General features: G+C 52.8%; 1 protein-coding gene across 1 annotated transcript in view; it reads right to left on the minus strand.

The window, feature by feature from the left end:
- Positions 1-320: 320 nt before the first annotated feature.
- The window catches only part of SLIT1 (slit guidance ligand 1), a 174,234-nt gene continuing 149,247 nt past the window's right edge, over positions 321-25,307 (minus strand). The window contains exons 24-37 of the mRNA XM_007456197.1: positions 24,598-24,669; positions 23,715-23,786; positions 15,374-15,537; positions 13,579-13,703; positions 13,210-13,307; positions 9,846-9,985; positions 9,565-9,658; positions 6,859-6,996; positions 5,786-6,023; positions 4,109-4,239; positions 3,471-3,625; positions 2,070-2,358; positions 1,508-1,719; positions 321-818 (exon numbers count right to left, since the gene is read on the minus strand). Coding sequence (XP_007456259.1) covers positions 580-818; positions 1,508-1,719; positions 2,070-2,358; positions 3,471-3,625; positions 4,109-4,239; positions 5,786-6,023; positions 6,859-6,996; positions 9,565-9,658; positions 9,846-9,985; positions 13,210-13,307; positions 13,579-13,703; positions 15,374-15,537; positions 23,715-23,786; positions 24,598-24,669 — 2,167 coding nt within the window. The 3' untranslated portion in view covers positions 321-579. The remainder of the gene's footprint in view (positions 819-1,507; positions 1,720-2,069; positions 2,359-3,470; positions 3,626-4,108; positions 4,240-5,785; positions 6,024-6,858; positions 6,997-9,564; positions 9,659-9,845; positions 9,986-13,209; positions 13,308-13,578; positions 13,704-15,373; positions 15,538-23,714; positions 23,787-24,597; positions 24,670-25,307) is intronic.

The raw sequence follows: 25,307 nt of genomic DNA on the forward strand, positions 1-25,307 counted from the left end.
GGGCAGGGCTTGATCCCTTCCTGGCCAGCAGGAGGGGGCCCTTCCCCTTCGCAGCCTGGCCTACTGCCAGCAGACGCGGCAGCAGCAGCAGCAGAAGCTGAGAGCCAGGCCGGCTGCCCCAGCGCAGGCTGAGAGTACTTCAAGGTTATCTGCAGGGGGGGCAAGGGGCTTCTGGGACCCGCACAGGCCACAGGTGAGAGGGAAATGCTGGTTTGGGAAGGGGCAGTCCCATCTTCAGACCCAGGTGGCAGGCAAGGAGGAGGTGTCACTATTCTGCACTTCTTGGCCTGACCTCACGCACACATCCATTCAACAAATATTTATTAAGCGCCTATTTGTGCAAGGCACTTCCGGAGAGGGCGGGCTACGGCCCGGGCCACGCCCACCCGCCCCGCCCCGCCCCAAGCTGCGTCGCCCTCGGCTTTAGAAAGGTGGTTCTGCCCCACGCCCACGGGAGGGCCGGTAGCTCAGGCGTCGCCGTGGTGATGGCCCGCACCCCAGCCCAGCTGCCGGTCACTCGGTCTCCGCTGCGGCCGCGTCCCCTCGCCCGCCCTCTCCCCTCCCCGTCCACGCCGGGCGCTAAGCGCAGAAGGCACAGCCACACTTGGTGGGCTTCTCCACCTCCTCGGCAAAAGAGGTCCCGTCGCTGCACTCAAAGGTGAACTTCCTCCGCTTCAGCCGCAGGCCCTGGCAGCAGCCCTGGCCGGGGCATGAGCCCAGGCACTCCACCCACGACAGCGGGCGCGTGGTCTGGCAGATTGCATAGCCCCTCTGGACCTGGTGAAAGTCCCGGACAGGGTCCCCCCGGCACTCGGACTCTGGATGGGACAGACACCAAGAGAAAGCCTCAGGGCACACCCATGGGCCAGCGCTGCCCCTGGGGAGGCAGGAGGAGGAGAAAAAGGAGGAGGAGGAGGGTGGGGCAGCATCCTTGGACCCCCCACCTCCATCCCCACCTCCTCCCTGCCAGACATGCACATGCACACGCTTCCTCCTGGGCCCACAGTGAGGTCAGTGAAAAGGAAGAACTTTCTAGCTGCCAAGGCCCCCCAGGACAGATTGCGCTGTCGGGGTACGGTGGCCTCCAGAGGAGTGCAAGAGGTGGCTGGAAGCCTGGGAGGCGATGACATCAGAGAAGAAATTGGAGCCAGGAGGACCTGGGAAGGGTCCCCAACTCTCAGACTTCCTGCTGCTCTCCAGGTCCCTAAGTGATGTGGCCAAGATGCTGTTACTCTGGTGGTCTCTTCTGTAAGGAGAGACCCCAGCCAGAAGGGGCACTTAGCCCAGATAAAGGGGCTACAGGGCAAGCTGGGCCAGGGAGAGATGGGCATCTGTCTGGGGGTGGGGCTCAGAGCCCAGAGGATTGGGGGCGCTACAGCCCAATAGCAGCCCAAGGTGCAAGAGGGGAAAGGGGGCACGGAGGGGTTGCTGAGGTTGGGAAAAAGTCACTAAAGCACGTTGTGGGGAGGGACCCTGGAGAGGGCATGTCAGGAGGGGGGCCCCTGACCTTGCTCGCACAGCTCGCCCGAAAAGCCGGGGTCACACACACAGTGTGCCCCCTTGGTGGCTGAGGCCTGGCAGTGGCCGTGCAGGCACCGCAGGCCCCCACAGGGGTCTGCAGGTGCCCCAGCCTGGTTGCACAGGGCCCCCGAGTACCCATCCTGGCACTGGCAGCTGTAGGAAAGAGCATCTAGAGGCATGCACTTCCCGTGGACACACCTGGAGGGGACAGAGAAAAGGCACTGTGAGGACAGGCCGAGCCAATCCAAGCCCACCCGAGGGCACCCCACACCCCCAGCCTTGGGCTTCACGGGGTTTTATTCTGTTCCCAAAATTGAAATAAAGGGAGCAAAATGTGATTCTCTGTTTGTCCCTAGGGTCCTCTTCTTCTTAATAAAAACTGAAAGCCAGAAAAAATTAATAAAACCCTCTGTTAGGCCACATGTTCCAATTTTGGAGTTTAAAGACACAGTCTTTCCTCACCATGGGGAAGTGGAACTTGCAGGGAAGGGAAGGGAACCTGCAGGTGGGCAGTGGGCGAGGGTTCCCTGAGCCCAGCCCAGGCTCACTTGTGGCCATGGCAGGGGCCGTCGGCTGGCTGGTCGCAGTGCAGGCCCTCCCAGCCGGCCTCGCAGTGGCACACAGGCCCTGGTGTGGCATTGGGCTGGCAGATGCCATGCAGGCAGTAGAGCTTCCGGCAGGGCTCACAGCCTGGCACCACCCCTGGCTTCATCCTCGTCTTGGTGAAGTCCTGCAACTCGTTGTTGATGTACAGGTTTCGGATGCAACCGTGGAAGCTCGTGCCATTGAGGATCTGCCACAGGCGGAAGGCAGCCGAATTCACGTCCACTGGCATCCCTGGAGTGGAGGGGAGGGGGCAGAGCTGGGCTGAGTTAGGCTCAAACCTTGCCTGGCACCCACCTCTGAGGTCCACTGGGCATCTCTACAGTGTTCCCTCTTGCCCTCGACATCTGTCCTTCAGTCTCTGCAACTCTGGGCCAATGTCTTTTGCCACCTTGGAGGGTCCAGACGCCTTTCCCAGAAGAAATGGAAAAGCTGCTTCCTCTGTGATCAGAGCCTGGGGGTGCCAGGCCTGGCAGCAGCCAGCTGACAAGTGATGCTCTGGGTGCCCGAGTCTGGCTGCCCTCGCCCAGGGCTCCTGCCCAGAACACCAGCTTTTACCTCCCAGAGACCCCAAAAGCAGCAAAGGACTTGGGCCCAGAACTCATGTGTACGGCACTTTGTCCCCCACTTTTGTGGTCATCCCTTCACAGCAGCCCTCTGACGTCAGAGTTGCTGAAACCCCTTCGATTTCAGTGCTCAGGGACCTGCGCAAAGTTGCACAACTAGTAAACAGCAGAGCTGGGATTAGAATCCAGGGCTCCATCTCTCACACCCTCCTGGCCGAAGTCTCAGCAAGGCCCTCTGCGGCACTGAGGCGGCCCCACTGCATCTAGAAACCTGTCTCATCTAGACCTAGAAATGTTCTCGGGTGCTGGATGGGGTGATCTAGCCACAAAGCCTGTTAAGTCCAGCTGGGAGGTCCCCAGTTGAAGCAGGGAGTCCATGCCTGGGACCCGAGAATGGACCCTGAACAACTGACAAGTCCCTTCTGGCCCTAAGCCAAGAGGAAAGGTGCCTACCGTGCAAAAGATAGCTGGGAAAGTCCAGGCCCCCTCCCAGGCCAGGCCTCAAGCCCAACCCACATTCCCATCCTTCTTTGTCAGTCTGGGCTGGGCAGAGAGCAGTGCGGGCTCTAGGCAAGGTGGACAATCCGCCAGCAGCTTGGCCATTCACTAGGATCCTCCCCCACTGCCACCTTGGAACGTCCCCCACAGGGCAGTTCTCCTGAGCCTGGCAAGGCTCAGGCCAGAGAGCAACAGAGGCCCCACCTGGAATGTCTGTTGCTACCACCTGATGGAGTGGCCCGGGGAGGGCCAGCTGCAGCTCCACCCAGGCCAGGTCCTCACCTCCCACATAGAGGGGCGCCTCGCTGTTTAGTGTATAGTGTTTGCCGAAGTTGTCCATGGTCATGGGGCTGCCGCCATCGATGGAGAGATTCACCATCTGGTCAAAGGTGACCAGCTCAACGGTGTGGAACTGCCCATCATTGATCGTCTCGGCACTGGAAGAAGATGAGGTGCCCCCACCCCAGGGAATGGCCTTCAGCTGGACCCATCCCCACCTAGGCACCTCCCCAGAAAGGCCACTGGTCCAGCAGCTGATTCCCAAGAAACCAAATATCTAACAGAGGGGACTGTGGGGACTTGATGGCCTCTGACCTGGTCCCTCCTGCTCCCCTTTGGGCACTCTCTCAGGAAAGCTGAGAAGTTTGGGGCAGGGGTTTCCAACTAATCAGCCTCCCCTCCCCACTGAGGAGCTCCCTGTGTGGCGGTTGTGGGACGGGGAAGGATGGGGCTACTGCTCAGGCCCCAGGGAGCCTCGGACCCAGCATGGGGCTGGACTCGGTGGTCTGAATGCCCTTTCCGCTTGGGCAGCCCAGGTCTCTGGTAGTGCCGATAACCACCTGCTCTTGGCCCAGGAGACCCCTCCCTGGCAGCCCCCCAGCCCTTGAGGGCAGCTGGGGGCCCGAAGAAGGCCTCTGTACCTGTAGATGGCAGAGCTGGGGTAGCTGCCCGGGTCACAGCTGACACGCACATGGCCCTGGTAGAGCTCCACCGCGATGTGGTCTCTGTCCCCATTGTACAGCAGGATCCCATTGTCCTCTGCTGTGGAGACCTATGGCAACGGCACTTTCTCTCCCACCCCACCCCACGCGGCAGCAGCACAGGCTGGTGGGCGGGGCAGACGGAGGACCCACGATTAAAAGAGAAATGTGTGCAGAACAGTCCTCCCCTGCCTCCCCAAGGGAAACATCCTCCAGGGGGCGCTGTCCCAGGCTGGCAGCCCCACCCCACCCCCACCCCACTCAAATTCCATCCACAGTCGGTCTGGCCAGGGCCAGGCAGGGGAGGGCAGATGGGCCAGCTGAGGCCTGGAAACTCTGTGCCAGGAGGTAAGACAGCTTGGGACCACCTGCCCAGAGAAGATGGTTAGACAGGATGTGGGGTATCCTGTTCTGTGGGCCTCAGGGAGCTGCCTTGGGGCCAGGACGGGACCTACAGAGGACAGATTCAGGAAGACTCTCCAACAGCCAGAGCCACCCAAACCTGGAAGGTAGCACCTGTCACTGGAGCCATGCGAGCAAAGGCTGGAGCAGTGCGTTGGGAGGGAGATGCCTCTATGCTGCTGTAGGAGCCATGATCTTTGTTTCCTGCCTTGTTCCTGGTAAAGACCCTGAACCCCTGGTCTGTAGAGCTGGCACATGGCCCAGTCTGGACCATGGCACCCTATCTCCCTGGACTCAGTAGTTGGTCCAGGGATGGGCATGTGACCTGAGGCAGGCCAATCGGAGATCTCCGATCCGAGGTTGTTGACTGTTGTCCAACTAGAGTTATCGGGGAAGAGCCTGCGGTGGGGATACCGGGATAAACTGAGCCTCGCCGAGGATGTGCCTGAGGCAATGGCTGGGCAGGGTTTTGGTGAGTTTTATTCTGTTGAGCAGTTAGGCTAGCTGTGGTCTTGCTGTGTGGACGGTGTAGTGGATAGAATTTATGAGAGGTGATCAAGGGAAGGAGGGCAGAGTGGGCATGTTTGAGAGGCTGAAAGGTTCTGAGACAAAAGGAGAAGAGGACAAATAAAGGAGAGAAGAAAGACGTGGCAGCTGGGATGAGGAATGGAACTTGGGAAACAGGGATGACTAAAGAGGAGTTTGATTTCTTCTCACGTGAAGTGCAATGCAATCCGCTGTCCCTCCCCAGGAAACATTTAGCAAACAATGCTGCTGAAGTAGAAATTGCTTCTTTTTCCCTCAACATAACGATGTTCTGAGACGGAATTCAAGACATAAATGGAAAATAAGGGCTCCCAGCGCTAGCTGTGGCCGTGTTCCAGCCACACAGAGAAAGCCAGTCTGCAGCATTGGAGGCTGAAGCTGAGGGGAGTCTTTGAGACAAGAGATGGTGGGAGAGGATCCTGGTAAGCTTGGTTTTCCGGATCCGGTCACCCATGAGACCACCTCCACCCCTGCCCTTCCCTGAGACTGGTTTTGTGACCCAATAACCTTTCCGACCGTGCTTAAACTAGCTCAAGCTGAGATCCTGATACCCACACCCCAAGAGTTCTGACTAACACAGGGTGCTCCCAGCTGTCCCGATACTCTGACCTGAGGCCAGGGTCCCCTGCTGCCGGACCACCCTCTGTGACGGGCGCCCTGGGCACGCACCTGCAGTGTGATGTTGGCCCGTGGCCAGTTCTGCAGGTCGGTGAACTGTAGGTAAGTGTCCCGATCCACGAAGTTGACACTGAGCAACTTCTCACACTCGGGGCCGCCAAAGCCCGGGAGGCACTGGCACACGGGCTGGCTGCCCTGGTCCACACAGTTGGCCCCGTTCTGGCACTCAGTCCCCTCACAGGGGCTCCTGGGAGCAGGCGGGCGGGGAGGGGTCTCGCAGTTCTGCCCACTGAGCGGGAAAAGACGGGGGTCAGAAAACACAGGGCCAAGGAGCAAGGGGTCATCTTCCTCTCCCACAGTCCTGGAGAGAAACTCACTAAACATCTTGGGACCACTGTTGCTTTAAAGCAACAGAAGATGCTCCTAATGAACACTTTCCCTAAGAGATTTAAGAGCCAGAAAGATGCTGAGGAACAAGGTGAGAAACAAGTGTGGTCCCTGCACCAGCAGCATCAACATCACCTGAGCACTCATCAGAAATGGAAAGCCTGGGCTTCCCCGGGGGTGCAGCGGTTGAGAGTCTGCCTGCCGATGCAGGAGACACGGGTTCATGCCCCGGTCTAGGAGGATCCCACGTGTCGCGGAGCGGCTGGGCCCGTGAGCCATGGCCGCTGAGCCTGCGCGTCCAGAGCCTGTGCTCCGCAACGGGAGAGGCCACAACAGTGAGAAGCCCGTGTACCGCAAAAAAAAAAAAAAAAAGAAGACACAAGCAGAGCATGGGAGGTCGGTGACCAGAAGAAGGGCAGGTGCCCTCCCCTCGCAGCCTCCCAGAGAGACCAAGATGCAAAAATAAATGACCTTTAATTCAGGGCATGTCTTCAGGGGTTCACTGGGCAGGTAAGTGATGGGGCGCTGCCCAGTAATCTGTACTCACCTCCCGCTCCCTCCGCCAGTCAGGGTAGGGACCCTTTGCCTGTGCTCTGAGCTGCTGATGAACTTTCCCCAGACCACACATATGGTGACTGGCATAGCCACAGTGAAAGCTCCCAGGGTGGCCCCTGCCAGTCCCAGAGCTGACAGCTAAGAGGAGTCAGTCACTCATGGTGCCTCCCGGGGCCGCTCACCTGTAACCCTCAGCACAGAGGCAGGAGTAGCCGTTGACTCCATCCACACACTGGGCCCCATTCTGGCAGCGGTGGTCCTTGCAGTCATCCCGGTTCTCCGTGCAGTTGTCACCCACATAACCAGGTGCACACTCACACCTGGGGTGGGCGGGGGGCGGGGTTGGGTCAACAGCCCCACACACAGCCCAGAGCTCGGCCAGGAGCCTGTGCGGCCCCAGGGCTGTGTGTGTGGCAGAGAGCCTCATGGCCCTGGGGGTCTGTGGGGTCCCCCAGGAGGTCACACGGAGCCCTAGATGTCAAGATGCCCCCACCCGTCCTGAGACCGTTTTCTTGCCCAGGAAGAGAGTTTATGTGGGCTGCAGGCAGGGGAGGGGGCTGCTCTGGGCCAGGAGGGTGGACACCCAGGAGGTGGAGGAGACGGGCGCTTGTGGTGGAGGACCACCCTTAGCACCAACAGCACATCCAAGGTCAACCTTCAGCCCCTTCTCAACCTGCCCTGCTGCCCCCGCCCCCCTCCCCAACCCCAGCCAATGCATGGCTCTGAGTCACATGGGGCTCACCCATCACTCTTCCCCAGCCTCCCAGCTGCACCGGCCCAAGCCTCGCAGGCCTCAGACGCTAGTTCCTGCCCCTCCACAACGTCCTGACTCCAGGCCAGGCCCCAGCTTCCCGGCTCACACTGTGGCCCACTGCTCACCTGAGTCAGTCCATTTCTGCCAATTATTTGCCCATCAAATAAAGAACACACTCCTCCACCCCTGTTCGGTCGCAGCCCTGCCAGACGCTCCCTACCCGGCTGCCCCCATAACAAGCCACGCCGTGGTCAGACCTGCTTCCACAGGCAGCAACCCGCACCTCACTACACTTCTCTGCCTTCACACCTGTTGATTCTGGACTACCCTCTTCTCTCTCCCTGCCTCAGTCCAGCCAGGCCAGTACCTCATCTCCTCCAGGAAGCCTCCGGTGAACACCCCTTGCAGGAAACCCTTCCAGACTACAAACTGCAAACTCCACGGCTCAACCACACAACCTGGCAGGTAGGTGCTCCTGCCTGATTTTTTAACTCATTTCCAGTGTTTTTCAAGAGGTAAGAAATACCTTTGTACCCAGTAAACACACACACACACACACACACACACAGCCCGCTGCAATCAGTTTCATGCCAAAATGCTTATCCTTACTATATAAAAGGGCATGATGCTCTCTGATACTTTAATTTTTTTTAACGTTAACCTTGACCCACCCAACTGATCACAATCTATTACTGGGTCTTGAGCTGCAGTCTGAAAAATGTTACAGTAGCTAAGCACCCACAGACTCATTCACTGTCATTCCCTTATCCATTCATCCAGTGAGTGTGTACTCAATACTTGCTGGGTTCCAGGTACAACACCAGGCACAGCTGAGTGTCTGTCAGTTCCGTCCTTCCTCCAAGACAGGAAGTTGAGTGAAGGTGAACTATACGCCCACCGAGTGCCCCTTCTCTGTGATGTGAAGGACTATCTGAGCGGTATCCACCCGGACAATGTGCAGTCCTGCTTTATTCCACCCTCTGAGGTCCAGCCCCTCTGAGAAGCGTGCACGCCACTTGCTCTGCCACCGCTCCTTGGTCTGCTGTGCCCACCCCACCCGGCAGCTCAGCCAGCAGTACGGCGTCTGTCCACCATTTGAATGGAGGCTCCTGTGCGGCCCCTTGACCTAGGATCTGGGCCTCAGTGTCCCCCGGCTCTCACTTCCTGCCCAGGAGGCTCTGGCAGCTCCTGCTGGACTGAGTCCCTAGGGTACTCCATCCCCTACCTCTGCCCGAGCAGCTGGGGTTGGGTCCCTCAGCCACAGACCTGAAGAAGACCTGACCACTGTGCTGCCCTGACTGCTGGAACAGGGTCCCAGAAATGAGACTATGTTTGTAGAACTGCAGATGGAAGCAACATCTTAAAAACCCCGTGACCTTCGCATCCCAGTCTTCCGGTGACAAAGCACTTCCACATATGCCAGTAACAACGATGGTGACAACAGTCAAGGACCCCTTATCCAACCCTCCTGAAGCCAGGTAGGTTTTGAAATTCAGAACTTTTTGGATTTGGGAAAGGTAATACAACACCTGTAACTGTACATTATGTAACATGCCAGTTGGATCTGGGGCAGCCCCTTAACTAAACATGTTCACATTCTGCTGCAAAATCTACACATATTCCCACTACATGGGATGAATGGTGACTGTAAGTAGCTTCATATCAGTGCAGGTCAGCTTTTAATACCAAATACATTGATCGGATCAGATTTTGCTAGCAGATGGCTTTTGGTTTTCAGAGTTTTGTGCATTTTGTAATTGGCGATGAGAAATTGTGGACCTGCAATAGTTCTTTATTGAGCACTTTTCAAATGTCAGACGTGGAGGTAAGTGCTTTTCACGCATTTGCTTATCTAATCCTTACAACCACCCCAGGAGGAAGCTACTGGTGCACCCAGTTTGCAGATGAGAAAACTGAGGCTCAGAGTGGTCAAGCCACCCATTCCGGGTCATGATGCAAACCCAGGTCTGTCCGACTAAAACTACCACCACCCTGCCCCTGGCACTGACTGGCAGGAACTGAACAGCCAAGACCAAACCCACCTGACAGGTGAGGAAACAGGCTGGGGAGGGCAGAGAAGAGGTGACGTGGGGGCCCATGCCCTTCCCTGGCCTTAGAAATGGGCAACACTGACCTGGGCCCATCTGGGGTGCCCACACACTGGGCCTCGTGCTGACACGGGTTCAAATCCGAGGAGCAGAAGTCCACCAGCTGCTCACAGGCCGTTCCTGGGGGAAGAATGGGGGAGAGGCAGGAGAGAAGCTGCCCCCTATGCTCCGCCAGGCAGCCGGCCCAGCAGAAACTTCCTGCAGACACTGAGGCAGGGTCCCAGCCCTTCCGCCCATGGGACAGGGGCTCAGGGCACGTGCACCGGCCCCCACCTCCCCGCAGACGCTCGAACCCCGCCACGCTTACCCGAGTACTGCAGGGGGCACTGGCAGGGGGAGCTGCCAATGCCGTCCACACAGGTGCCCCCGTTGGCACATGAGTGTCCCACACAGTTGTCCGTGTTTACCCCACACGTCGGTCCTTCAAAGCCGGAGGGGCAGGAGCACCTGTAGGGAGCAGGGTAGGAGGAAGAGGCATGTGGGCCCACGGAAAGGGCGACAGCCGTCCTGAGGCACTGATGGAAGCCTGTGGCCAACGGTCAATAGCATCATCCTGGAGTTTTGGTCCCTACTCTGGGTCAAGCCCTGTTAGATGCTGGGGGTTAGAGGTGACCAAGACCAGCCCTGTGCTCCTGTGCTCCTGAGATCACTCACAGTCTAGCGGGGGAGACGACGAGGAGACTGGCAACCAAAGGAGAGACAGTGAGTATCAGAACGGTGCGCAACTGAGGCTGGGGAGGGTGGACAAAGGGGCAGAGGACACCTAGCTCCTCCCTGGAGGGAGTGGTCAGGGCAGGCTTCCTGGAGGAGGTGATGAGTTAGCCAAGGACTCTGACAGGGGAGTAGAGGAAGGGGAGGGAAGGCGGTGGGAGTAAAAGCCTGGGGGAGAGAGAGCCTTACAGTCCATCCTTCAGGAGGGTACCTGCTCATCTAAATAGTTCAGGGCTTGGGGAGCACATACTTCAGGAATGGGGTGAGAACAGGACTGGGGGTAAGCAGGAGTCAGGTCTCGGAGAGCCCTGGAGATCAGTGATCTTCAAACTGGGGTACACTTCCCTCTGGGACAACTGTGGTTTTCCAAGGGGTCTGTGGGTCAGAGAGGTCTGAGAAATTAATTTCCACATCTTCATGTGGTGCATGGAATTCCCCCCTTAACTGACCTGCCCCAGAGCTCCAGAAAGGCTCATGCGCACCTCTTCCAGCACGAGGCCAAGGTGGGCTGTGCCTGGGGCCTAAGATCCTTGGGTGCCAAATGAAGGGACAATTAGGAATGTTGATGTTTCCAAAGTGAATGAACAAACCCTTTTGCAAGTTACGAGATTTCCAGTTCTGTGCATTAAAAAATAACTGAAGGAAGACCTCATGGAACTGTCAGCTGATAGAGCATTAAAAATAATTTTTGATGACAGATCACTTGGGATTTTTAGCATATAAACTTGACAGGGTTTCAAGTAATTGAGTGACATGGCTATAATAAAACTCCTAATCTCATTGGTTTATTTATGTGAACAAACTTTCTCAGCATTTATAGCTACACATACATACACACACACACACATATTTTTTTTAAGGGAATAGATTGGCTGCTAAGCCCTCTCACATTCTATAATATTCACCTCTGGACACATAAACCAATTAGGAGAAGAAAAGAAAACACACACACACACACACACACACACTCACACACACAAACAAAAGCTCCATCTATCTCATTAAGAGATACAGTCTAATAAAATTTACCTTTTATGTGTAATAATTATCAAATTTTGGAATAGTTATGTTGTTCTGATCAATTGTATATTATTGATCACTGTAATGATAACTCAATGCAAAAGAAACTTTTAATCAGAGGTTTATGGTGACAAGAAATAGTAAAAAAAACTTTAAAGTTAAACTTATATACCCATTTTGGTGGTAGGAAAGTATGGCAGGGTGCTCAAGGAAAGCCTCTAGTATGAAAACAGATTACATTAGAAGGAAAATGGGGAGCAGGTGAGGGGAGTAAAACAGAAATACTAGTTTGAGTAGAAACGAGAATGATGCAAGATGTTGCAGCTGTTCAAGAGGAGTTCCTTCACGTGATTTTAAAATGATTTTCCCCTGGAGAATAATAAAAGAGTGATTTAAAGAGTCATAGCTTTAATTTTAAATGTTAATAATATGTACAGCGTTCTGGAAATGACCTTCTTTGCAATGAAAAATTAAACTTACCATGAAGAGTTTTAGCTGTCACTTAAGAATGTGTCAGGCAGTTTGTAGTTTTAAAAATTCGTTTGCGGCGGGGTGGGGGTGTGAACAAGAAGGTGTGACGCCTACTGTTGCAGGCTGCGTCCTGGAGTTTAATTCCCCCTGCAAGGTGGTGGCGGCGGATCTCAGCTAAGTCCCTTCTGGCAGGGTTCGGGAAACAACTGAGGAGTCCCTTGTAAGCCTTAGGTTTGAGGGGTTACTCAGGGAGGCACCCCTTTCGACCAACAGGGTCCTTCCCACAGCGCCCCCGCCAATCTGCAGGCATGCCAAGTGTGAGGGGCTACTCCCAGCTGCACCCCTCCCAGCCTAGCACGGAGAGTTCCTAGGTGCGTCCTCTCAGCAGCCCCCTCTCCGTAGACACGCCCCCTAGCAGTCTAGCCAATGAGGAGGGGGCTTTGATGGAGCTGCTGCGGAAGCCCAGAGGAGCACAGAGCCTATTGTAAGGACGCCGTTTCCAAGGCGACACCTGCCGAGAGGCCATTTAGTGTTTTCTTTTTTACAGCTGGTAATTTGGGTTTGCAGAGACAGGTTTGGCCATTTCTGCCAGTAGATTCGACACCATTTTCTGAAGAGTCAGTTTGCTCAGCTGGCAATTTATCTTCAGCAACTAAATACTATGTGCTCCTCAGAAAAGCTCTGGGTGCAGGAGAGCTCTGGGAAGCTGGGGGGCTCGTTGAGAGGCTCTGGGGGGAGCAGGGTGAGTGGGGGGCTTGAGTGGCGATGTCAGCACTGGGAGGACTTACGAGATGTGGAGGACAGTGGGAAACCGATGCCCGGGGTGCGACCAGAGTGACCCATGAGCTGGTGGGGGAGGCCCCCGGAGGGCGTGACCAGGACTTGCTGCACCTCCGGGCAGGACTCCCCACCCCCTTCCTGGGGGCTCGGGGTGGACGCCTGAACCGGAGCAGCTGGCTGAGGGCCCTGCCTTCAGGCAACACTGACCCAACAAGCAGGTGGATGGCTTCAATTGGAGGCCTTGGGGGTTAATGGAGAGTACAGGAGTTGAAAACACCCCCAAGCTGCCTCTTGGCACTGCCGCTGCATATGCCCTAGGCTATGGACTCCCAGTGCCACAGAAGACGCTCCTGGCACCTGGCAAGAGCAGGCAGAAGCCTGGAGCAGGGGCTCCAAGCCCCAGCCCCACTGCTGCCTGCTGTGTGACCTGGTCAGCCCCTAGTCTCAGTGCTTTCACTGCCTCTGGGCAGCGGAGGCGTGGCCTGGGTGGACACGGAGAGGCCTCTGGCTGCCATTTGGAGTGAGTGGCTATTCCCCCTGGGCCTGTCCCTCATCTCCCAGAGCTCAAAGGGCCTGGGCCATCCCATTCGGAGGGGGAAGGCTCCGAGGCTTGGGTGCAGGATCCCATTAGCACTCACCCACCACGTTCCAGCACCCACCCCCCCACCGCCCCACCCCCGGCAACTCACGTGAAGCCGGCATCCTCGCCCTCCTGCGAGTGGCAGGTCCCGCCATTTCCACAGGGGCTGCTGGAACAGCTGTCCAGGGACACCTCGCAGTCTCGGCCCTGGGGAAGAAGTCAGCGATGGGGACCCCAGGGAGACCCAGGGGCCAGTGAGCCAACAGGGACAGCCGGCCCCTCAGCAGCTCGGCCTGCCGGTCCCGGGGGGTTCCTTGTTCTCTCATCCACATGTTAGGTCATGGATGAAATGCTCACTTGGGCCCCAGCTCTGAGCTCACCCTGGGCCCTGAGGGCTGAGTGGCCAACGAGACAGCCCCAGACCTGCTCTACCGCGCCCTCGAGCAGCCCTCCGCCTCCAGCCACAGCCTGCACTCACCTTATAGCCGCTGGGGCAGGCACACCTGTACGCCCCAAGGGGGTCGTTATGGCAGGTGCCCCGGTTCTGGCATGGGCTGGACAAGCAGGGATTGCACTTGGCCTGGACAGCCAGGCTGGGCGGACCTGAGGCAAGGTGGGAGTGGTGTTAGTGCAGGGAGGGGGTGGGGGGACAGGACTGGGCATAGAGCCCCGCGGCCCCCGGCCCGGAATCCTGGCACTGCAGGGACGGGTTTGCGAAACCCTCTCCCCAAGGAGATGTTTGCCCCCCCGCAGGTGTTCCCTCTGGATCGTGCTCACCCCCCCTTTCACAGTCCACCTGTCCAGCCTCTGGACCCTCCTCTGTGAAATGGAGCTAAAAACAGCCCCTGCCTCATGGGGCTGGAAGGACTAAATGAGATAATCCGAAAAAGGGGCTTCAGGGGAGCCCCCATGTGGCGGTCAGGGCAGGACCATCGGTGTGACAGCATCATGGTCACCATTACTGAAATCGGCTGATGTTTTCTCCATCCCCTCACACCCTTCTGAGGCAACCACCCCCAGCCCTGTCACCTGCTGGCCTGGACAGCAAGGGCAGCCACCCCAGCAGGAAGGAGACATGGCTCTGAGAGGAGGCCACGCTTAGGAGAAAAAAGGTCCATGGCCTTGAACTTGTTTCTCTCCAAGGCTGAGCAGGGAAGGACCCTTTCCCGTCACCTCTCTGGCTACAGGCATGACCTTCTCCAGCCCCTTCAGGACTCACTGGTGGCCCTTCCTTGAACTTGGAGGTGCGGGACAAGCCGGCAGCCAGGCTGCCTAGGGTGCCGCCTAGGAGGAGCATTAGGGCCTCACAGGAATAAAGAGTAACGCCAGCCAGTTCGATTTGAATATTCAACGAGCCATTCATTTACGATCTGTACTTTCCTGTTATGCATGTTATATTCCAATAAAAATTTTAAAAAACACACAGACAAAAACCTTTCACCAGTACCAATCCCACCCCATTAAATAAATACTGAGCAAACGTTTCAACCTACATTGGCCTGCTCCCAGCAGCCAGCAGCCAAGCCACAGACCGGGCCCCTCTGAAGGGTCACTCCTGTGACAGCATCCTGCACACAGGGCGGCCCAGGGCCGCCTCATTAACCCCTGGCTGCCAGCTTCATTTTCGCTGGTGGTCTGTGAGCTTGCAGAGGGCAGGAGTCGTGCCCCACGGCCTTCCGTGCCCTCCCACAGCTGCCCCCCTGCTGGGGGGGACCAAAGCTAGGCCTGGGCCCACCACTCGGCCGCCACCTCCTGCTCAGCAGGGGTCCCAGGGCTTGGGCTGTCAATCAGTCAGTCAATCCCTGAACGAGTATTTACAGATGCCCAGGGTGAGGCCTCCAATCACACTCAGGCCTTGTATTTCCACAAATGTCAGGAGAGTGGCAGCTGGGTCCAGTGGCTCAGGCGTTTAAGCTAATTGCTGAGCACAATTCTGACCAAAGGGAGGCCTGAGTGCTTGTACTGCTGAGAGGCTTGGAGCTTCCAGAAACACTGCTATTTTTATTTTCCTTACATAACCCCAGGGAGGGATTAGAGCCCTTATGGCCTGAGATTTTCCGCCTGGCTTTCTTTTGTTCGTTGTGTGGCAGGACAAGAGGGCGGCAATGCTAACAAGCAGCAGGGGCCTGATTCCTGCCACCTGTTCCCCACCCAGCCGGTCACCTTGGGGACACAGAAGTGTCTGGAAGGCTCTGCCAGGGTTGGAGGGGGAAGCAGGAGGTGGGGGGAAGCAACCCGGTACCCACCATCCCCTCTCATGCTCCTGGGCTCACCTAGGCATTCAAACTTCTTGGCAGGCGTGGTGAGGAGCAGCTTGCCCTCCATATCTGGGGGCCCGGCACAGCGGGCAATGCCAGGTTCCTTGTAGCCTGTCTTCACCCAGCTGGACAACCAGCGCAGGTGGCAGTCACAGTACAGGGGGTTGGCACCAATGGCCCTGGGTCAGAGAGTGGAGAGAAGTAGGCATTGTGGCTTCATGGGGTCCTTCACCCACTGGGTACCTAGGGTGCCAGGCATTATGCCAGGAGCTGGCAAAACCCTAACAGCCCCCATTACATGAGCACTTACTGTGTAGGCAGTAGAGTCTTAGGCACTCCTTATCTGTTATCTTGGTTGGTCCTCATCACACCCTACTATCCCCATTTTACATGTTGAAACTGAGACTCATAAAGGTGGAGGCACTTGCCCCAAATGCACAGAGGAAGTGGGAAAGTACCATCTGAACTCGTGCTGTTGAGGCCAGAGCCTCTGACTGCACTGCCTCCAGAGTGCACTGGGGAGAAAGCAACCGAGATTTACTGCTGTCATGAACCGGCTGCTTCTCCCAAGTCAGTGCATCTAATCCTCTCATCAGCCCCACAGTGTAAGTTTTCTCTTCTCCATCTCAAAGATGTGGGAACTGAGCCTCATGTGGAAGAAGTAATTTCCTGGGGTCACACAGCCAGTGAAGGGAAGCCCCCAGATCCAGAACCCAGCGCTGTCTGACGCTGAAGCCTATCCTCTTCAATTTTTCTTTTCATTTTCAGTTAAACAAGAGACACATGAATGCATTCTCACTGTAAACCATTTTCAGACCCGGCACACAACAGTCTCCACCTTATACAACACTGTAAATGTATTCAATGCCACTGAAGCATACCCATTAAAATGGTTAATTTTATATTCCGTGAATTTCACCTCAATTTTTTTTTTAAAGGCACATTCCTATGTTACTGATGGGAATGCAAGATGGTATAACTCCTACGGAGGGAGATTTTATGATATCTATCTAAGCAATGCAGTTGCCTTTTGACCCAGCAATTCTGTTTCTGGGAGTTTATCTCACAGATGTGCCTGCACAAGTGTGTAAAGGCATCTGTGCAATGGTATCGATCTCAGCACTGTTTGTAACAGAGAGACTGGAAACCTCCCGTGTTCATCAGTGGGGGAGTGGTTAAGTAAACTACAGTACATCCACATTACACGAAAGTCTGCACCACTGTCCCTGCGAACCACAGGACCCATGATCACATGGTCACCACACTCAGTGCGTAGCCTTCCAATCCTTTCCCACATTTACACATACAGCTCTTCGTGAGGAAGCGATTACATCCCTCCGGTACACATCGTTTCTGAGCAGCCTGCTTCTTGTCACTAACAGCATGTCTTGGAGACTTTTCCAGGTCAGCAATATGGATCCACCTCATTTTATCAAACTGCTTCATAGCATCCCAAAGAATGGACACTTCATAGCTTTTGCTGCCAGACATTCTGGTTGTTTCCAAGATCAGTGAACACTCTGTTCGTGCCTCTTTGTGAGGAGCGAGCATTTCTCTAGAACAGATGCCTACAGTCGCAGAGGAAGCGTGTGTAAAATGTTAGCAGCCGCCCTCCAAAAAAGGCTCTGTGGACTTAACACTCGCCTGCGGTGGAAGGCTGCGCCTTCTCCCTCACATCCCCGCCCCACACTGACACTGTGCACCGCCAACCACTTAGGCTTTGACCAATCCCGTGGGAAAGCTCATCATCTTCTCACTAAACCACAGTGAGAGATTCAGAGATGAACTAGGCATGGATTTGGGGGAACGAAGGGGCCAGCGGTCTCTGAGCCAGCAAATAGAAAAACCAGAGCCTCGTGCCTGAAGTTCACTTCTACCAACATTATGGTGAAAACATAAGGCTGTATATTGCTGGCGAGAAAGGGCACATTTATTAAGTACCAAATGGATGCGCTGCCATTTTCCACCTGTGTCTGGGCAATACAGAGGAAGTGGTTCCCCTGGAGATGTGTTGGGTCTGATGACAGCAGCAGTAACTCTGAGCAGGAATTCCCCCAGATAGCACAGCTGATGACGGCCGATCTTATAAAGCAGGCTCAACAATCTTGGACTCCGGCCCCCAGCGCAGCTGCTCACTGCCCGGGTGACCTTGAGCGGCTCACTTAACATCTCTGGGGCTCACTTTATGATTCGATAAAGAGCCTGCAATCTGGAAGGGGAAGAAAGACAAGCACATATAACCTGAAATGGGCACCGAGGGAATAATGCAGCTTGGAAAAGAAAGCCGGTTCAACCTCCACGTGTATTTCATTTTTTCTGTCCTGATTTGCTGACAGCATCCATCCTGGTTAATGGGACAGGGAATACACCTTCCTCTTTTCCCTGAACATTACCAGGGCTTCTCAGAGGTAGAGGGAGCTCAGATGCTTTGATGTTTTGAAGCTTCATTGTGTTAAAAAAAAAAAAGACAAAGACTTAAAAAAAATAACAGGAATACAAAACAGTGGTATGTTTAAAATGTCTACATTCACCAGACTAATATTTTTAACATAAAAAGTATGGGGTAATGTAATTATGTTATTCAAAAGATAAATACAGAATTTATTTGAAAGCAGGTTTTTGTAGCACACTGCAGGAGTGTGGTCTGCTAATGAGCCACAAGTTGAGAGTTTATTACGAAGGGTTTCTTCTCTCCATCTTGTAGCTCATTTAGAGAAAATGCCAAAAAGACTAAGTCTGAAGCCACTGTGAATGTGGAGGCCCTTGACCGTTTTAGGATGTCACAATTCCCAATTCCTGCATAAACTCCCCCATAAATGGCAACAAAGTTGCACCTCAAATGTAAGTGTCCCTTTCTGACTCAATATAAAAAATAATAATAGAGAATAATAAAAACTACCAAAGTCACATACAAACCTATTCAAAACTACGCCTTCTGGCTTGACCAACACACGCTTTACTTGTCGCTGTATAGAGCAGATGGCGAGCGACTCCTGAATTCAACATTTCAAGTTTTAATTTCTCCAAAGGCAGGGTTTTTGTGGTTACTTCATTAGTTCAAGTAGTTCACTTTCACCTGGAGTCCATTTTTCCCAACAAAAACTGCTGTGAACTCAGTGGGGAGTGGAGAGCCACAGGCCCTGCTGAGACCAGTGGTGAGGACAGCAGCCAGGCTGCTCATCAATCCTAAAGGACTGTGGAGTCAGGTTCATCCCCCAGCAAAAGTATAAATAACCCTGTGTTGTTGCTCTTTGGTATAACTTGGAAATACTTGAAACAGCAGCTATTCGGTCTGTTCCTGCCAAGGACCAGCTGAGCTTTCTTCTATTAACGTAACCAGGACAAAAATAGATCTCCTGTGGCTGTTTCAGAGGTGCCAACTGAACAGTTTAGCATACACTAAAACTTCAAAATCTCTTCACCTGAGCTATTCCTCCTCCCAGGCAATTTATTTGTGTGCATCACTGTCTTCTACTGGAATGAAGCTTCTTGAGAGCAGGAAGCATGGATCCCTCACTGTGCCTGACACCAGCAGGCGTCCTGTTTTCTGAATGAATGCCTGCCTAAAAGCATGAGAAAGGCACAAATCTCAGTATGAAAGCAAAAGAACTTCAAAAAGAAATCATCTATCATCCCATAAATGTAACTAATTTAATTTTCATTTATTCCCTTCCAGTTCTTGTGCTCATATATATACATCACTGAAATCAGAGTATATCGTCTTGTTTATCCTGCGTTTTTTTAAAAAATTAATTAATTAATTTATTGGCTGCGTTGGGTCTTCGTTGCTGCGCGCGGGCTTTCTCTAGTTGCAGAGAGCGGGGGGCTACTCTTCATTGCAGTGCGCGGGCTTCTCCTTGCGGTGGCTTCTCTTGTTGCAAAGCATGGGCTCTAGGCACGTGGGCTTACGTAGTTGTGGCTCGCGGGCTCTAGAGCATAGGCTCAGTAGTTGTGGCTCATGGACTTAGTTGCTCTGCGGGATGTGGGATCTTCCCGGACCAGGGCTTGAACTCGTGTCCCCTGCATTGGCAGGCAGATTCTTAACCACTGCACCACCAGGGAAGTCCCTATTCTGCGTTTTCATCAAGTAATAAAGTACAGTGCCATAACTATTATAATTAGCTACTTGCTATTCTGTCATATGGGCATACCATGATTTACCTAATCATTCCATATTTACTTTTCACACCAAATTCTTAATGAATTCAGAAATCTAGTTTTCCAACATGCAGCAGATTAGGGTCAACAAAATGTCAGATTATAGACATGAAGAATGATACTGGGGAACCTTGGCACAGGATCTGGCACAGAGTAAATATTTGCTGATGGATGGATGGATGGATGGATGAATAGACAAATGGATGAAAGATGAGCTAACTGTAAAAGTAAATATTAAAGTAAACAGCAGCAGAGATGTGCAGGGTATCGAAGCCCCAGGCAGTGACGAGTGCTGACAATCATTATGGTGTGTTAGAACTACAGCGGACCTTAGAAATAACCTGTCTACAGGTGAGGAAAGAACCTAAAGAGATGAATGAATTGTCTGAGATCCCACTGCAAGTTGATGGCAGGACAAAGACCTAACACCACCATGTCCTGATTCCTAGTCTAAAGTTCAAGGGGTTTAAATACGGTGGACCTCACCCCCTCAGCACGCATGCTTGGCCCACCCCCACATCCTGTGTACTGCCGGTGAAGAGGAGAGGCCCAGGTCAGAGTCACAGTAGGAACAGAGGGCACCTCTGGGAGCCAGGAACACTGGATGCTAACTCTTGGGCAAACCCTGACTTGTTAGACAGCCATGGGTGCCTATTCCCTTCAGACTGCATGTGGCCTTTGTGAAGCCCAGAGTGAATGTGGTGGGTCTATGCTATCCTTGTCCCATTCCTTGACTCCTTGTAAGTGCTCACGGAATCCTTATGGAATAACTGCAACTCTTCACGCAGAGGAAATAATGGCTACATGTGTGCACATGCACATATATTCCATCAGTATTACATGTGCACACACCTAAATACAAGCACATGTACATTTCCCAGGCTGCTGCCTAGATCCATTCAAAACCCTGGGTATAAAGGGAAGAATGTATTCACGAGGTTGCTTCATAATAATGGAAGATTTCTTCTACATAGATGCTATTTTATAGAGAAATAGGGCTTAGATGCAATTAACAAACACCTCTAATCAGTAATGCTGATGCCCTGTTTTGCATTTACCCCTTAACTGATCTCTACTTATTGTTTTCTTTTTTCTTACAAGTTGGATCTGGCTTCTGGCCTGACGTACTGTTCTCCTAAAGAAAGTCTGAATTCATAGACAGGCATGGGCTCAAAATCTGGTTTGCAGCTTCAGGTTTTGGTTGACACAAAACATACGTTCACTTCCCATTTGAAAAGCAAAGCCTGGAGATGTTGAGCTAGAGGCAAGATCAGAATGTCCTTGAGTCTTATTCAGTTTTCACAGGGAAGGAGAAAAAGGTAAAGCCCAATGATAAGAGATACAATACACGAAGGGGGGCCACAAAGGAGGGAAAGGTGGACCAGATGCTTGAAAAGGCCTTTCCTGACAGTGGGGGAGCTGGAGTGGACACTTGGCAGAGCCCAGGGGTAAGCAAAGGAGCCGAGAACAGTGTGGGCCCGGAGCAGCAGCAGACCCTGGGCCAGCAAAGACACGCGCAAAACTCTCTGGAGAGAAGTATCTCCAATACAGGTCCTCAGAATTCCCAGCATCAGCAAAAAATGAGCTCACAACCAAAAATGACTAAACACAGATAGAAACAAGCCCCTGTGAATGGGAGTCATTGGAACAATGAACAATACCATCCTTGCCTGGCCTTTGTCCAGAGCCACAGTCTCCAGCCAGGCTCCCTCCTGCCTCATCCCATCCCATCCAGCCTCCACAGGTCACCATCACTTTCCAGGAGTCTTCACAATTTAATTCTTCCACGATTCCCTTCTATCTACAGAACAAAGCCCAATCTCCATAGCATGGCACAAAGGCCCTTCACAATGCAATTCCAATGTCCCTTTCCAGATTCCTCTCTTCCCACCCCGCACTCCTCACCTAACCAAACCCCCTATATCCTATGCTGGACAACACAGCATCCCTGAATATGTCATTCACTTTCTTGCCTCCATGCCTTGGCACATGATATTCCCTCTTCCTGGCACGTCCAAATGGCAAATTTCTAGTGCCTTTTCAATGGCAGCAAAGAGGCACCTCCTCTCTGAAGGTCGTCAGACTTCCCCAGAGTTAGTCACTGCTGCCTTTGAGCTTGTTTTATAATATCCCAGATGGTCACAGAAGGCAGAAACCTTGTGTTAGTAAATTCTTCAGCATTTGACTCACTGTGGTTACTCAGGACATATTTATTGAGGCAATAAAGAATAAATAAAGAGCTTTGGAATCAGACACACCTAAGTTCAAATCCTGTTTCTGTCATTTACCAGCTTTATGACCTAGGGAACCTGCTTAACTGAACCTGGGACTGTAAAATGGATATAATAAATCCTGCCACCTAGGACAGAGCCCCCTTACGCATTCCACTCCCAAGCAGACATCACTAATCAGTCACTGCACTCTGCCCACTGAGTCCTGGAATCTTCAGTGTGGGCTCAAGACAGTCCCTGTCTTATTTGTGAAGCTGGCTCATAGCACAATAGCTATTTCCCATTTTGGTTATGGAGTAAACAAGACATCACAGATAGTAAAGTACTTGTCCCAGGCAAACTCTCAATGAGTGGCACTTATTACTATTCTAATTCCTCAAGTCTAAGATTGTTAGACGCCCACTAATTTAGCATGTTCTGGGAGGGGTGGAGAAATGTTACCTTATTAAGTACATACAGATCATTTGTAAGATATACTCTGATCTCAGAGATTAAAATGTGGAAAAGATGAGCCTTAGAGCTAAGAAAATCCAGTGAGATTATTGAGTGAATGAACTTCAGGTAGAGATGCTGGGGACCCCAAAAGACTCCCTGATCTGGGTTTGCCTGTCCACTTGGGGCCTGGGCATTTGGCTGTGAGGCAGAGAGCAGGAGGACACGGTAACATCCCGGGTCCTGGCTGCAGTCCATCTGGACTGAACATGACCTGGACCTACAGCTGAGATGCTAGGAGAGAACGTGTTCACTCTGTGCCTGGCCCTGCCTCCAGAATTAGGATGACCCTGCCATGGCCCATTGCTTTTATATTCCTTCATTTTTTAAATTGTGGTAAAAAATACTTTTTTTTCAAGGAGTTTGTTTTGACCATTTTAAGTGTACAACTCAGTGGCATCGATTACATTCACAATGTTGTACAACCATCACCACCACTATCTGGTTCCAAAACTCTTTTTATCACCTTAAACAGAAACACTGTACCCATTAAACAAAAATTCCCCTTTCCTCCTCCTCCCAGCACCTGGCAACCACCATTCTCCTTTCTGTGGGTGTGAATCTGACTATTCTGGGTACCTCATTTCAGTGGAATCGTACAATATTGTCCTTTTATGTCTGGGTTATTTCACTTAGCATGCTTTAAAGATTCGTTCATGTGGTAGCATGTGTCAGAACTTCATTCCTTTTTATGGCTGAACAATATCCCACTGTACCATATTTTGTTTATCCATTCATCTGTCAATGGACACTTGGGTTGTTTCTGCTTTATAGCTATTGTGTGAACCATGCTGCTATGAACAGGGGTGTACAAGTATCTGTTTGAGTCCCTGCTTTCAATTCTTTGGGGTATATACTTAGGAGTGGAATTGCTGGGTCATATGGTAATTCTACATTCAGCCTTTTGAGGAATCGAGCATACTGCTTTTTAAGAATTCTCTTGGCGCTGCCAGGTAAACAGTTTTGGAAACAAGTCTACATCCAATTATGCCAATTATACTTCTTTTGGGTAGTAAATTTCCAGAGCTTATCCCCCACCATATGAAGTCAGAGGCACAGTACTGGCATCGTGCTTCAGAGCATGGGCTTTTGAGACGGAAGACTCTAGCCTCTACCAGCTACACAACTTTGGGTGAGCTTGTCACATTTTCTGGACCTGTTTCCTCATGTGGAAAATGGGAATAACAGTAGCTATGTTGTAGGAGAGCTGTGAGGATTGAACTAGCCGATGCACGTGCAGTGCTTGGCAATCAACGTATGGTCATTACTACTTTTATTATTGCTTGTGAAGAACTGTTCTCAAAGTCCATTGCTGTGACTGATGGTACGCTGAATGTGTTAAAGTCTGAAACGGGGAGCATTTGAAGTTCACAAGCTAAATTAAAAGTAATACTCTCAGGAGGAGGGGTCTTTCTTGGAATCCAAGTTCCATTTATATCCAAAGAGGTGCCTAGAATTGGGCCAGAGTTACTTACAGGTGAGAAAGGGAGGTCACATCTGTGAAGATGCCCTCTTGGAGGGTGGAGACGTCGTTACCATGCAGGGACCTGAAGAGAGAAGAGGCTGTCAGGACTCATCCCAAGACAGAAAACTCAGGAACTGATGGAGGGACGCCCTCTGCTGAGAGGGGCATGTCATGAGGGAGAGGGTCCTTGGATCAGAGACCCTGCGCTGCTGGCCACAGGCAAGGAGAAGGAGCCCCTAATTATCACAGACCACGCTGCCCCTCAGCCCTTCCAGAAGACCCTGCTCGGGCCATCACAACTAACTCAACATACCATGTCTGCTCACAGGACAAACGGACGTGTGCAGGTATGCAGCGTGTGCCCTCCCTAGCTTGGCTAGGGAGCCTGAGGGGGCAGGCTTCTTCCTGGTAAGGAAGCTACTGGGTGAGCCCTAGGTTGGGGGTGAAGAATGTCTCCCTGCCCCAGGCGGGCTGCCAGAGGACTCAGTGCAAGGATATTCCAGAGGCCATCATAAGAGGCATGGCAGAGGGCTGTAAGCACAGGGCAAACCTCACAGTGGGAATTCTTAGAGAAGGTTCTACATTCACCATTTGACAGGAGACTCACATGCAAACAAGGGGTTACCTTATCTTGGATGCCCCCGGACCCTGCCTCAGCACACACATCGCAAACACAACTTGGGGCAGACAGCAACCCCCTTTTCTCGGATGGTTTCCCATTCATTCCTTGGCCTCCGTTAGGAGCTCCAATGAGAGTGGACTGGCCTCGCACTTTGGACACAGTTGGCCCTGCTGGGGCGCCGGACCTGGGGACATTCCTGCCCGCCAGGTGGGTGAGAAGGGCCCTCGGTGGGGCAGATTTGCCTGGAGGAATGAAGAGCAGGAAGACTCACAGCAGGCGCAGGGAGCGGAGCCCCTGGAAGGCCAAAGGAGGGATGCACTGCAGGGCATTGTAGCTGAGGATCCTGCAGGAAGAAGAGGGAGGGTCGGAGGGATGCGGGAGGGATTATTAAGGGGCACCGCTTCTGCTGGTGATGCAGGTGGTCACCACCTTGATTGTGGTGGTGGTTTCATGGGCGTGAACATATATCAAAATGTATCAAATTTTATACGTTAAGGATGTGCAGTTTATTATATATTAATTATACCTCACTAAAGCTATTTTTAAAATAATAACAAGAGAAATGCGACATTTTTTAATCACAGGAAAAGGCTGTTTCCCCTTACAGCTTCCAGGATCACGCAGCCCAGGATTTCTCAGCCTCAGCACTATTGACAGTTCCTTGCTGGGGGGCTGTCCTGTCCCTTGTAGGATTCTGAGCAGCATCCCTGGCCTCTGCCCACAGAGATGCAGTAGCTCCCCCTGCCCTCCTCCAGCTGCGACAACCAAATATGTTTCAAACATTGCCAAATATTTCCTGGAGAGCAGAATTGCCCCTGGTTGAGAACCACTGCCCTAGACCATGGCAGCTTCACACACACGCTTTGTAAAGAAAAAAATGTTGCCTGCCATTCCAGTTCTACAAGGATCAAGCCATTAGCCACTTCTGTTGCCCACAGTGTGCCCTGAGGGGAATCCAGGATGGAGAAAGACAGGGTGCAT

The sequence above is a fragment of the Lipotes vexillifer genome, unplaced genomic scaffold (assembly GCF_000442215.2).
Source record: "Lipotes vexillifer unplaced genomic scaffold, Lipotes_vexillifer_v1.1 scaffold184, whole genome shotgun sequence".
In the NCBI taxonomy this organism is placed as follows: domain Eukaryota; kingdom Metazoa; phylum Chordata; class Mammalia; order Artiodactyla; family Lipotidae; genus Lipotes; species Lipotes vexillifer.